The 13,860-nt window shown below is 38.6% G+C and overlaps 1 protein-coding gene across 1 annotated transcript in view; it reads right to left on the bottom strand.

The window, feature by feature from the left end:
• Positions 1-13,860, bottom strand: part of LOC136863940 (ribosomal protein S6 kinase delta-1) — a 336,430-nt gene that overhangs the window by 37,229 nt on the left and 285,341 nt on the right. The window contains exon 13 of the mRNA XM_067140388.2: positions 3,056-3,151. Coding sequence (XP_066996489.2) covers positions 3,056-3,151 — 96 coding nt within the window. The remainder of the gene's footprint in view (positions 1-3,055; positions 3,152-13,860) is intronic.

Here is a 13,860-nt window from a genome sequence, read left to right as displayed (position 1 = left end):
CAGAACCAGATCCATTTGCAAAATGACTTGCTAGATGGTTAGCAACCGTGGGTGGATTGGTGATGATACTGCCTGGAATGGAAACTCCCGGGTATGGTCCTTGTACTCCCAAAATATGGCAAAGTTTAGTCCACACTTGAGATGATGATGTATGTGATATCATGAACAACACATATCTGTCCCCTGAAGCTATTTTACTCTGTTGAGTAAGAATTCTTGCCATAGCGCAAAGTTTTTTAAATGCTACCAAGTTGGCAACAGTAGGCTCCTATGATCAAATCAAATCAAAATCTCTTTATTTGCAAATGAGGTGTCTACCTCAGTGGCAAATGGTATACTAAATACATTATTGTCAAGCACTAAGTATTAAATTAACAAGAGAAGAAAATTTTCCTATAATACAATATTATTCAATTTACGCTAACAAGTTTTTTCTATTAAACACACAGCTCATCCTTAATAAATTTATATTGTTTACAAAATTCTACTTATAATATCTCTTGTACTACTTACAAATATAGTCAACTGATATACAGTATGTGGAATTACTTCAAATGATACTATATAACTGGTATAAGATTAAACTTTACATAGCATTTATTTATTTTTTTATTTTTTTATTTTATTTTTTTTTACCCATTCTGGAACCTAAGTAGCATAACGACCTGCTGCGTCTTAACCAGAGCCCCTTTTGCCATCACTTTTCAGAGTTCCTGAAGGGCCTTCACAGCTACCGTAGAGGTCCCAGGGCCCTCAAAGTCCCCACAGTACTTCACCCCTACAGGCAGTCCCCTACTTTGGCTGTCCAAACTCCTTAGACCAGGGGATGGAATTAATTTATTCACACACATTTTTTTTATTTACAATAACCTGCATTGGTCGAATGCTCTCTAACACTTCATTTATTTTCTCTGTTGCTGTTTATTCTCTTCTTGAATATCTGTACAGATTTTGGAAAAGGATCAAACACTACCCCTGGTAAACTGTTCCACTCCTTCACACCCTTCCCAATGAATTAAAATTTACCCCAAACGCTTCTGCAAAAATTCCTTCTAATTTTATACTTGTGGTCTGTCCTGCCGATATAATTATTTTCCAACTGAAGCCTCTCACGGATATCTCCCCGTGCTTCTTCTCTTGTATAGGCTCTATATAATCCTATAAGTCTAGTTTTCTCCCTTCTCTTACTTAAAGTTTCCCACCCAAGTTCCTTTAACATTTCTGATACACTACTCTTTCTCCTGAATGTTACAAATCTTGCTGCTTTCCTCTGCACACTATTTATTTATTTATTTATTTATTTATTTATTTTATTATTTATTTATTCATTCATTCATTTATTTATTCATTCATTTATTCATTTATTCATTCATTTATTTATTTATTTATTTATTTATTTATTTATTTATTTATTTATTTATTTATTTATTTATTTATTTATTTATTTATTTATTTATTAGGTAGTTTATGAGTGTGACATCATTCCTTTATTGCTGCTGCAATTCCTTCATTCCACCAAGGAATGAGTTTTTGTCAAGGAGTCCCAGAAAAAGATGAAATGGACTCCTCAGCAGCAGCAAGAATAACTTGTAGGATATAAATTATATTGTCATCTACACTCCGGCTATTTGCGTCGTCAGACATTTCCGGGCCTAGGATGCCCCTTTTAGTTGCCTCTTACAACAGGCTGGGGATACCGTGGGAGTATTCTTTGTCTGCATCCCCCACCCACATGGGGTAGTTCAAGTAAAAGAAATATTGGAGGAAAGAAGGGAGTGGTGGAGAGATAGAAAACTGTGGAGGTCCCCGATTCATAACCTGACCCAGAAAATGGAAATAGAAGAAGAAGAAGAAGAAGATGAAGATGAAGAAGACGAAGAAGAAGAAGAAGATGAAGAAGAAGAAGAAGAAGAAGAAGAAGAAGAAGAAGAAGAAGAAGTAAGGATGTTAAGAAGAAGACGTATAAGTCTCTAGTTAAACCTCAATAAGATGTTCTAGTGTATTGGGACCCACACCAGGATTACTTGATATGAGAAGTGGAAAAGATCCAAGGGAAAGCAGCATGATTTGTTCTGGGTGATTTCTGACAAAGAATTAGTGATAAAGAAATATTGTAACTTTGTTCTGGGAAGACTTGGAAGTAAGGGGACAAGCTGCCCAACTAAGCTATATGTTCTGAGCTGTCAGTGGATAGATGGTGTGGAATGATATTAGAAGACAAACTTGAGTGGTGCACTTAAAGGTAGGAATTATCATAATATAGAAAAAAAGTTGAAATTTCAGAGGACAAATTGGGGCAAATATTCATTTATAGAAAGAGGAATTATGGATTGGAATAATTTATCAAGGGAAATATTCAATAAATTTCTGAGTTTTTTGAAATCATTAAAGAAAAGACTACATAAACAACTGATATGAAATCTGCCACCTGGGTGACAGCCGTAAATGCAGACCAATGTTAATTTTTATTGTATTCTAACATGTTTCTTTGACAAGTAATTTCCCATCTTTCATGCCTGTGGTTGCTTTCCAGTCTTCATAAAGTGTGTTCCTTGATCACATACTTCAATATTCCAAGAAGCATTCTGGTGTAGAAAAGCATGATGCTGATACTTGTTGAGCAGTGCATCATCTTTATCATTTCGCTCAAAGCCTTTGTGACCAGGGATTCATATTGAATTTACATTGTTATGTTCACTGAGGTTTGAAAGCACATTGAGTCATTCTTTGGATTAAAGTCACTTTAGAATTTGATAAAGCCTTCAGTATTTCTTGGCTGTCTGAAAATATCCAATCATGATTACTGTATTAAGCTATTCATATATATGAAACCATCTACAACTTTTCTGAGATTTATCCTGGAATGCTTAGCTTTGCTCTGAGATGTCTTATAAGCTTTCATTCTATCTGTGTTGCACTAGACAGTGAGATATGAGTTTCAACCGTACATTATAAGGTTTTTAAATTTCAAATCATGCATATAAGCACCTAAGAAGTATTTTGAATCTTTCTTCTTCAATTGATAAAAGTAGACAAATCATCTCAAAATACCTACCTCTCTAATTAAAGATTGGGCTTCTTCAGACACATAATCGGGAATGTTCAAAATAGTATGGCTTTGTATTCCACCAGGATGACAGGATAGCAGAGACTGAAAATTAGAATATAAATTATATTACAGATTTTTTTTTAAAGTGGCACTCTTGATTTTCAAGCAGCCTACACTGATAAAGTAAACAAACACGAGAAACTTGTAGTTTTACTCAACTGTTGATACCGTGGTCATAGCCACGAGACCTCGTGTTTTACATGGAAATTGAACCCTAAGGATATGACTGTTCATATTTAAAATCTACATGCATTAGCTGAGATTCAAACTGTGCTTATCTTGGTGACAAGCTAGTGACAATATCAATAAGCTATCACACCTTATAAAGTAAACAAAGAGAACAAAAAGGTACATAAAAAAGAATACAATTTTTAAAGTTAATACCGCTTGAATGCATAACAGTGCTGCGAGAACAGTAATTAATTTCAACTACATTATTTTCTCCAGGTTTCACTTTGCATCATGATTCTTCACCTCACCATTAGAAATGACAGAATGTTATATTTCAAGTCATCCTCTAATATCATTTTGTACCTAACTTTCAATGTTAGACTCTGTACAGTTATAACAGCTTAGGTTCTCCCAGATGGTGTCCCGATGAATAAAGAAGAAATTATCTTCTGGACTTGTGAGCCATGGTCAAATTGAGTCAGTAGCTCCCAACGTTTCTAATTCTGACCTTTGGAAAGAGCAGACTTCCTAAGAATGCTAAGTGCAGTTTTTGATGAAATGACCTACAAGCCCAGAAGATCATTTCCTCTTTGCAGTTACAATGTGCATTCACACACTGTATTAGTCAACTAGGATTGCACAGCAGCAATTACACTGTTCGTTTAAGTACTACTAAGATGGATAGAACAGTTAAGTCAGTTACACAACTAATTTAAATATTAGGGAGTAGAGACTATATGTCTATATGGGAAAGGTAGATTGGGAAGGTAGCAGCAGCAGCCTTAATTAAGGTACAACCCTAGAATTTGTCTGGTGTGAAAATGAGAAACCACGGAAAACGATTTTCAGGGCTGCCGACGATAGGATTCAAACCCACCATCTCCCTAATCGAAACTCACAGACACACAACTCTAACCAAGTGCCCAATTTACTCAGTGGTCAAGTTCATGGAGGAGAACGAGGACAGTTACACCTCAGGCAAAGTGAGACAAAGTATGTCAGTCTCCTGATCTTGTTCAAACAATGAGTGCTCCAGCCAGCATTGCTCCAGTTCCAGAACTTCTTCCACTTGATACAGACACATTTAAAAATAACTCCCACCTCAACAGCCACCCATACTATCATCATCAAGAGAGCAAACCAAGCCATGTAATTTAAACAATTATGCCATATGTGGATGTCGAGTCTTCAGCCCAGAAGCTGGTTCAATCCCCAACAGATCCATTGTCAGCTGTCACAGCCAGCCTGAGCTCCAAAAAGAGGCATACTAGGGGAATGAGGATGAGGTAGGTTTCTGTTGCTTTCCTCACTAATGCAGTTCATGCTGTTTCATAACAGCCTGCCAAGCCCACGAAAATTCATACCCCAACTGATCCTATGAGCAATACTTTCACACCACTCAGAACAGGGACTTGTTGTAGATCAAGTGGCATTGTTAGCATTGTTCATACCTCAGTCATTTTCATACTGTCTAAACCAAGCTTGAGACTGAGACAGTTCAGTGAGAGTATCAAAGTTGATCTAGCCCACAGACAATATACATGGTACACTGATGGGCCAAAGAAGGGGTGGATTTTGTGGAGAATTAGGGTATAGAAAAGATGGGGTTGAGAGAAGTTAAATGGAAGGGGAAAGTAAAGAAGAGAATGAGGAAAGGATACACGCTATACTGGAGCAGTGGCGGAGAGACAAAAAATGGAGTGGGCCTGATGGGCCAAAAAGTAGTAGATTTTATGAAGAAAGAGGGTATAGAAAAGATGGAGAATTCGAGAAGTTAAACAGAAGGGGAAAGGAAAGAAGAGAATGAGCTAAAGATATACACTATACTGGAGCAGTGGCAGAGAGAAGAAAAATGGAATGGGCCTGATAATTTCAAAACAGCTGGAGGAGTATGTGGATGTGGTAGAGTACATCAACAACAGGATAATGAAAATTAGACTGAAAATGAGGAACAACGTGTGGAGGACTTTTCATAAAAGAGAAAGGAAACATAGAGGAGGACATTGAGGAATTCCTGGTGAAACAAGAAACGGAGATAACTGATGTGGAAATGATCATAATGGGAGACTTAATTGCAGAAATGGGAAAAGAAAGACAAGGAACGGAAGAAGGAATTTGACCCTAAGGATATGGGAAAAGGAATGAAAAGGAGAGAAACTAGTTTTGTGAGAAGAATGGAATGATTGTGCGCAACACATGGATTTAGAACAGAAAATAGCACGAAAATTTCAAGATATGGCTGGGGTGCCAAAAGAATAAAATCAGTAGGCCTAATTGATTACTTGACAAACTGCAGACAGTTGATGGATGTAGGAGAATCTTTTTTTTTTTTTCTTTTTAATAATTTGTTTTACATCGCACCGACACACATAGGTCTTATGGCAACGATGGAATAGGGAAGGCCAAGAAGTGGGAAGGAAGTGGCATAGCCTTAATTAAGATACAGCCCCAGCATTTGCCTGGTGTGAGAATGGGAAACTACGGAAAACCATCTTCACGGCTGCCGACAGTGGGGTTTGAACCCACTATCTCCTAAATGCAAGCTCACAACTACGCGACCCTAACCATAAGGCCAACTCACTCGGTTATAGGAGAAGCATTCAATGGAGGTCATAAAGAGCTGCGATAGTAAAAATGAGAGTGGGGGGCAAAAAGTAAAATTAAAGGAGATGTTGTTGTTGTTTGAGTCATCAGTCCATAGACTGGTTTGATGCAGCTCTCCATGACACCCTATCCTGTGCTAACCTTTTCATTTCTACGTAACTACTGCATCCTACATCTGCTCTAATCTGCTTGTCATATTCATATCTTGGTCTACCCCTACCGTTCTTACCCCCTACACTTCCTTCAAAAACCAACTGAACAAGTCCTGGGTGTCTTAAGATGTGTCCTATCATTCTCTCTTCTTCTCGTCAAATTTAGCCAAATCGATCTTCTCTCACCAATTCGATTCAGTATCTCTTCATTCGTGATTCGATCTATCCATCTCACCTTCAGCATTCTTCTGTAACACCACATTTCAAAAGCTTCTATTCTCTTTCTTTCTGAGCCAGTTATCGTCCATGTTTCACTTCCATACAATGCCACGCTCCACACAAAAGTCTTCAAAAACATCTTTCTAATTCCGATATCAATGTTTGAAGTGAGCAAATTTCTTTTCTTAAGAAAGCTCTTCCTTGCTTGTGCTAGTCTGCATTTTATGTCCTCCTTACTTCTGCCATCGTTAGTTATTTTACTACCCAATTAACAATATTCATCTACTTCCTTTAAGACTTCATTTCCTAACCTAATATTTCCTGCATCACCTGCCTTCGTTCGACTGCACTCCATTACTTTTGTTTTGGACTTATTTATTTTCATCTTGTACTCCTTACCCAAGACTTCATCCATACCATTCAGCAACTTCTCGAGATCTTCTGCAGTCTCAGATAAAATAACAATATCATCGGCAAATCTCAAGGTTTTGATTTCCTCTCCTTGGACTGTGATTCCCTTTCCAAATTTCTCTTTGATTTCCTTTACTGCCTGTTCCATGTAAACATTGAAAAGGAGAGGGGACAAACTGCAGCCTTGCCTCATTCCTTTCTGGATTGCTGCTTCTTTTTCAAAGCCCTCGATTCTTATCACTGCAGACTGATTTTTATACAGATTGTAGATAATTCTTCGTTCTCGGTATCTGATCCCTATCATCTTCAGAATCATAAATAGCTTGGTCCAATCAACATTATCGAATGCCTTTTCTAGATCTACGAATGCCATGTACGTGGGCTTGTCCTTCTTGATTCGATCCTCTAAGATCAGACGTAAAGTCAGGATAGCTTCACGTGTTCCTACATTTCTTCTGAAGCCAAATTGATCTTCTCCCAACTCAGCTTCAACTTGTTTTTCCATTCTTCTGTAAATAATACATGTTAAAATTTTGCAGGCATGAGATACTAAACTAATGGTGCAGTAGTTTTCACACCTGTCAGCACCGGCTTTCTTGGGAATAGGTATAACAACATTCTGCTGAAAATCGGATGGGACTTCTCCTGTCTCATACATCTTGCACACTAAATGAAATAACCTTGCCATGCTGGTTTCTCCTAAGGCAGTCAGTAATTCAGAGGGAATGTCATCAATTCCAGGTGCCTTGTTCCTATTGAGGTCACTCACAGCTCTGTCAAACTCTGACCTCAAAACTGGGTCTCCCTTTTCATCAGCATCAACAGCCTCTTCATGTTCCAGAACCAAATTATCTACATCTTTACCTTGATACAACTGTTGGATATGCTCCTGCCATCTTTCTGCTTTGTCTTCTTTCCCTAGAAGTGGTTTTCCATCTGAGCTCTTAATATTCATACACCTAGATTTCCTTTCTCCAAAGGTTTCCTTGATTTTCCTGTATGCAGCATCTACCTTTCCCAGGACCGTACAGCCTTCGACATCCTTGCATTTCTCCTTCAGCCATTCTTCCTTAGCTGCCTTGCACTTTCTATCCACTTCATTCTTTAATCGCCTGTATTCTTTTCTGCCCTCTTCATTTCTAGCATTCTTGTATTTTCGTCGTTCATCAATCAGGTCTAGTATCTCCTGAGTTATCCACTGATTCTTAGTTGATCTTTTCTTCCTTCCTAACATTTCTTCAGCAGCCCTACTGACTTCATTTTTCATGACTCTCCACTCTTCCTCTATAGTGTTTCCTTCAGCCTTTTCATTTAGTCCTTGTGCAACATGTTCCTTGAAACAATCCCTCACATTCTTTTCTTTCAACTTGTCTAGATCCCATCTTTTTGCATTCTTTCCCTTCTTCAATTTCTTCAACTTCAAATGGCATTTCATGACCAACAAGTTGTGGTCAGAGTCCACGTCTGCTCCTGGGAAAGTTTTGCAATCCAACACCTGGTTTCTGAATCTCTGCGTAATCATAATGAAGTCTATTTGATACCTTCCAGTGTCTCCAGGTCTCGTCCACGTATACAGCCGTCGTTTGTGGTGTTTGAACCAAGTATTGGCAAGGACTAAATTATGATCAGTGCAGAATTCAACCAGACGACTTCCTCTTTCGTTCCTTCGTCCCAATCCAAATTCTCCTACTGTACTACCTTCTCTTCCTTGGCCTACCACTGCATTCCAGTCTCCCATCACAATTAGATTCTCGTCACCTTTTACATATTGTATTACATCTTCTATCTCCTCATATATTCTTTCGATTTCTTCATCATCCGCTGAACTAGTAGGCATATAGACCTGCACAATTGTGGTGGGCATTGGTTTGGTGTCTATCTTGACGACAATAATTCTTTCACTATGCTGGTCGTAGTAGCTTACCCGCTGCCCTATTTTCTTATTCATTATTAAATCAACTCCTGCATTTCCTCTGTTTGATTTTGTGTTGATAATTCGGTAGTCGCCTGACCAAAAATCTTGTTCTTCCTGCCAACGTACTTCACTTATGCCAACTACATCTAACTTTAGCCTATCCATCTCCCTTTTCAGATTCTCTAACCTACCGCTCATACAGAGAGAGCTGCATGTCCTCGGGAGGAGATAAGAGAAGTAAAATAAAAGTGTGGAAACTGAAAGATAAGAATGTACAGGAAGAATTTCTGAAGAGACTGCAACAAAAAGTTCCAGTTACTAAAGTAGGACATGTGGAAGATGAATTGTCCAACCTCAAAAAGGCATTTGTAGGTGGAGCAGAGAGTGCCTGTAGTAGATCATCGACGAGCGAAAGAAAAGGAGGCACCGCAGTGAAATTAGAAGGTGAGAGAAGCAGTAAAAGAAAACAAGAAAGCATGGCAAGAATGGAAAAGTCTTGAAACTGTTGACAGTTTCAAATACCTAGGGAGATGTAGAATACAAGGCTAGACATGGAGATTAGCAGGAGGGTGCGTTCTACCAGAGTGTAAGAAAACCTTGTCTGGAATAAGGATGAAGTGTAAACAGATAGTGTACAAAATATATTATGCACCCATATTGACTTATACAGCCGAGACCTGGACAATGACAAGTACGAAGTAGAGTAGAATTCAAGCCAGTGAAATGAAATACCTATGAAGTATGATAGGAAAGACAAGGGAAGACAGATTGAGAAATGAAGATGTGAGAAAAGAGGTCGGAATGGAAAACCTAAATGAAAGATTTGGCAGGAGTAAACTAAGATGGTTTGAGCATGTCAAGAGGACGCAGGAGAAAAGAATACCAAAACAGATGATGGAGATGATGTTTGAGGGAAGGAGAGAGAGAGAGAGAGAGAGAGAGAGAGAGAAAGATCTAGAACAAGCTGGATCAATTCAATAAAGAGGAGTGCAAAAAGAAGAAACATGGACTGGGACAAAATGATGGAAGAGGAATGGTGAAAGGAGAGAGAAAGATGGAGAAGTGCCATAAATGCCCCAAAGCAGGAGCTAGATAAGGGGAAAGGAGGATGAGGTTGATGACGACACTGATATCTTACCAAAGAGGAATCTGGTTTCCCAATAATAATGATGACAATGGCGATGGTAATAACAATAACAACAACAATAATAATAATAATAATAATAATAATAATAATAATAATAGCCGGGTTGAGTGGCTGAGACGGTTAAGGCGCTGGCCTTCTGAATCCAACTTGGCAGGTTCGATCCTGGCTCAGTCCGGTGGTATTTGAAGGTGCTCAAATACGTCAGCCTCGTGTCAGTAGATTTACTGGCACGTAAATACAAAATTCTGGCACCTCGGCATCTCCGAAAACCGTAAAAGAGTGGTTAGTGGGACGTAAAACAAATAACATTATAATAATAATAATAATAATAATAATAATAATAATAATAATAATAATAATAATAATAATAATAACAACAACAACATTGGTTTTTACATCCCACAAACTACTCTTTTTTATGATTTTTCACAGATGCTGAAGAGCACAAATTTTGTCCCATGGGAGTTATTTTTAGGTGGTAGTAAATCTACTGACACAGGGCTGGTGAGCCCCTTCAAATACTACTGGATTGAGCAAGCCTGGCTCGTCCCTCAATGAGCACTAATGTACTGCCTGCTGATAAAGCTGGAAAAGCAGAAATGAACTTGCCAGGGAATGAGAGGAAAAGAATATAGAATGAGGACTGATGAAGGACAGTTCATCTATTTGAAGACTGCAGTGTATGAAGAAGTGGAGACAGTCCTTGTTCTGTTGTGAATTTATTTTTGTCCTAATCTCCTCTTTCTGTCGCTCCTTCTTCCTATATTGACCTGTAATTTTGTTCATGGTAACAAAGTAAAACCTCGTGAATTCGAACTCTGCTGATTCAAAAAACATCTAATTCAAGTCCCCAGGATGCATGATATATTTTTATATCCAATTTGAATTGCATAATTCAAAAAACTGGTAAGTCGTAATTCGAAGTATTGCTTCGGTCCTGTAGGTGGAAACAGGTGTTTTTCAAATTCAAAATTTTTGATAAACCACTGTTTTCTAACTAATAATTGTCATAATAGTGAACCCTCCCATCTGACATGAATTGTATGACTGTCAGCGCCACAAGCAAGAGATTCCTTTGCTTCTGTCAATACTGCACTGTAATCTGCCTGGCGGCAGCACTCCGGCCTCTCATCACTGGGTTCCGTAGTTCAAATCCCAATCACTCCATGTGAGATTTGTGCTTGACAAAGTGGAAGCGAGACAGGTTTCACTCCGGGTACTCTGATTTTCCCTGCCATCCTTCATTCCAGCAACACTCTCCAATATCACTTCATTTCATCTGTCAGTCATTAATCATTGCCCCAGAGGAGTGCGACAAGCTTCAGCAGCCGGCACAATTCCTATCTTCGCCACTAGATGGGAGCTGCATTCATTCCATTCCTGACCCAGTCAAATGACTGGAAACAGGCTGTAGATTTTCATTTTCATTCTGCTACTTTGGTCCATATTGTGTTTTTATCAAGCAAAGACTGTTCCCGAAGAGTGAGTAAAAGTAAGCTGCGAGTGAAGTTCATGCATGCTCATTCTATATAGCATGAAGAAGAAATTAGAGTTGTTACAAAAAAAGTGCATGCTGATTTGTCACTTTGTTCAAATTTTAAAAGTAAATAAATTTCCAAGGGAGATACTGTATACAATTCAGTGTCAGTTTATAATTATTATTTTATTTTTTATTGTTTAACTTTGTGTTAAAAATGGCCAAAAGACAGTATTCTTCCAAGACACTCAGTGAAACACTAAAACTTAAGGGACAAAAGAGTAAAACAGATTTCCGAAGGATTTCGGCATTCCACTCTCCACACATTTCCCGTATTTAAAATATCAGGAGAGTACTGAAGCACAATCAATACAAGAACAGAGATTTACAATGAAGACTTGAGGTGCCAAGAGTTCCGATTTGGAGGACGATCTGTGGAAGTGGTTTAGCCATGTCCGTAATTACAACATTCTACTTGATGGCAGTTTCTAAAACTAAAGCAAATGAGTTGGCGTTGAGGCTAGGGCTAGAATTTCAGTGTTCAAATGGATGGCTCTAGAGATTTAAAGACCGGCATAACATAACATGGCAAACCATGTGTGGACAAGTGGAATCTTTTAATAAAGCAGATGGCGAGAAATTGTAGCGCATATCATAAAATTGTGTGCAGCGAAGGACATTTTCAACGTGGACAAAACTGCATTATTCCTCAATGAAGAACATAGGACATTCACCTTCAGAAGGGATATGTGTTATGGTGGGAAGCCATCTAAAGGTAGGATTAACACATTGGAGACGACCATATCTGAATATGCTACCCTCCTGAAATCGCAGGATTTTTAATGGTTTTTGAAATTTTTTCAATGCTAGGGTAAGCCATGATTATAACAACTTTGGGAATATTTAGAAAGATCACACTTTCTGCTACATGAGAATGAGTTTTAACTATCATAATAGTGCAGCAATTTTTAAATATAAATTTATAAAGATAAGTTTTTCAAACGAAAAAAAATCTGACGCAGCTATGGATGCAAGTTCAGTTAATATTTCAAAATCTGTCTAATATTGTGGACACATCTACTGAAACACACTAATACAGATTCTAACCTAGTTGGTCAATTGGCACTGGTATCTTTGTTTACAACCTGTAATTTGCTTTCCCACTGTTCGTTGTTTGACGATGGGGTTGCATCGAGTTGCCGCAGGTACACGGGAAACACCCACATTTTTAGGAAGCGGTATAAAACAGTATTGGAGAACCCACTTCAGGAAACGGTATATAACTACGTTACACTTATCACAAATTTGAAATTAGCTCATTATCAACATTTACTTGCCTGAAGCGCCAGAATCATCATGTTACTTAGTGTGTAATTGTTATCCTCATCCTCATTTTCAGAACTCATTTCTTCCATAAGACCATCCATTATGGTTTCATTGTCAAAATTTCACACACTTGAATTAGACATGCTAAATATTCACAAGAATTTTACAAACAAGCCTACCTCTCGAACACACACTCTTCCTGTCGCATATACCATACGTACTTTCCTGCTCATTTCACAGCTGAGAGTCAATGACGACGCAGCCCCAGGTGATGTCGGAACGTGGCTGTGTTATCAATGCCTTGAAAGAAGAGCTTCTGACTTATGCTCATAACTAGTACATTTTATGCTTATAGAAGCATTCAACAAGCCTCCGTAGCTCAGGCGGTGGCACGCTAGGCTCTCATCATGAGATTTGTGCTGGACAAAGAGAAGCGGGACCGGTTTTTCTCTGCGTACTCTGCTTTTTCCTGTCATATTTCATTCCAGGAACACACTCCATTATCATTTCATTTCATCAGTCATTCATAAATCGTTGCCCCAGAGGAGTGCAACAGGCTTCAACAGCCGGCACAATTCCTATCCTCGCACTAGATGGAGGCTTCATTCATTCCATTCCTGACCCGGTCGAATGACTGGAAACAGGCTGTGGATTTTCAAAAGCATTCAACAGTATCCTAGTGAAGTCATAGCTTGCTGAAACGGCAGCTACTATTTTTCAGCTACAGTGAAAGCGTACCCGTAGATTCTCCAAGCTCCGTCAGCAAGAATAAAATAGCACGCACGTAGTTTCTACGAGTGGCATCTCTAATGTGTTAATATCGTATCACGTTGTAATTCTAATGGAAGCGAAACATTAACTCTACTAGTGACTGGAAAATATGAAATCTGCAGTGTTTCAAAAACATACAGCATCTTCCGTGCACTTACAGGGCATCAAAAAATGCCTGAATGACAGGCAAATTCTTTGAAGACTGGCCTGATCTGTTTGGAAGATGGCCTGATTGGTTTGGAAGATGGCCATCAAAAATAATAAGATTCTTCTTCTGTCAGACCAGTGTGCTGCATATAAATACAACCTGACTTCAAACAATGCGTGCCGTTTGTATCTGCCCACAAATACAGCCATCTATCTCCAGCCTCTTGACCGAGGCATCTATTTTATAATTGTCTTTACTTCGTATTTTACGTCTTGTGGCGACGATGGTAGGAAAAGGCTAGGAGTGGAAAGAAAGCGACCGTGGCTTTAATTAAGGTACAGCCCCAGCATTTGCCACTGTGAAAATGGGAAACCACAAAAAACCATCTTCAGGGCTGCTGACGGTGGGGT

The sequence above is a fragment of the Anabrus simplex genome, chromosome 2 (genome assembly GCF_040414725.1).
Source record: "Anabrus simplex isolate iqAnaSimp1 chromosome 2, ASM4041472v1, whole genome shotgun sequence".
Taxonomy (NCBI): Eukaryota; Metazoa; Arthropoda; class Insecta; order Orthoptera; family Tettigoniidae; genus Anabrus; species Anabrus simplex.
The sequence above is the reverse complement of the archived record's forward strand: the minus strand, read 5'-3'. Positions and strand labels throughout refer to the sequence as shown.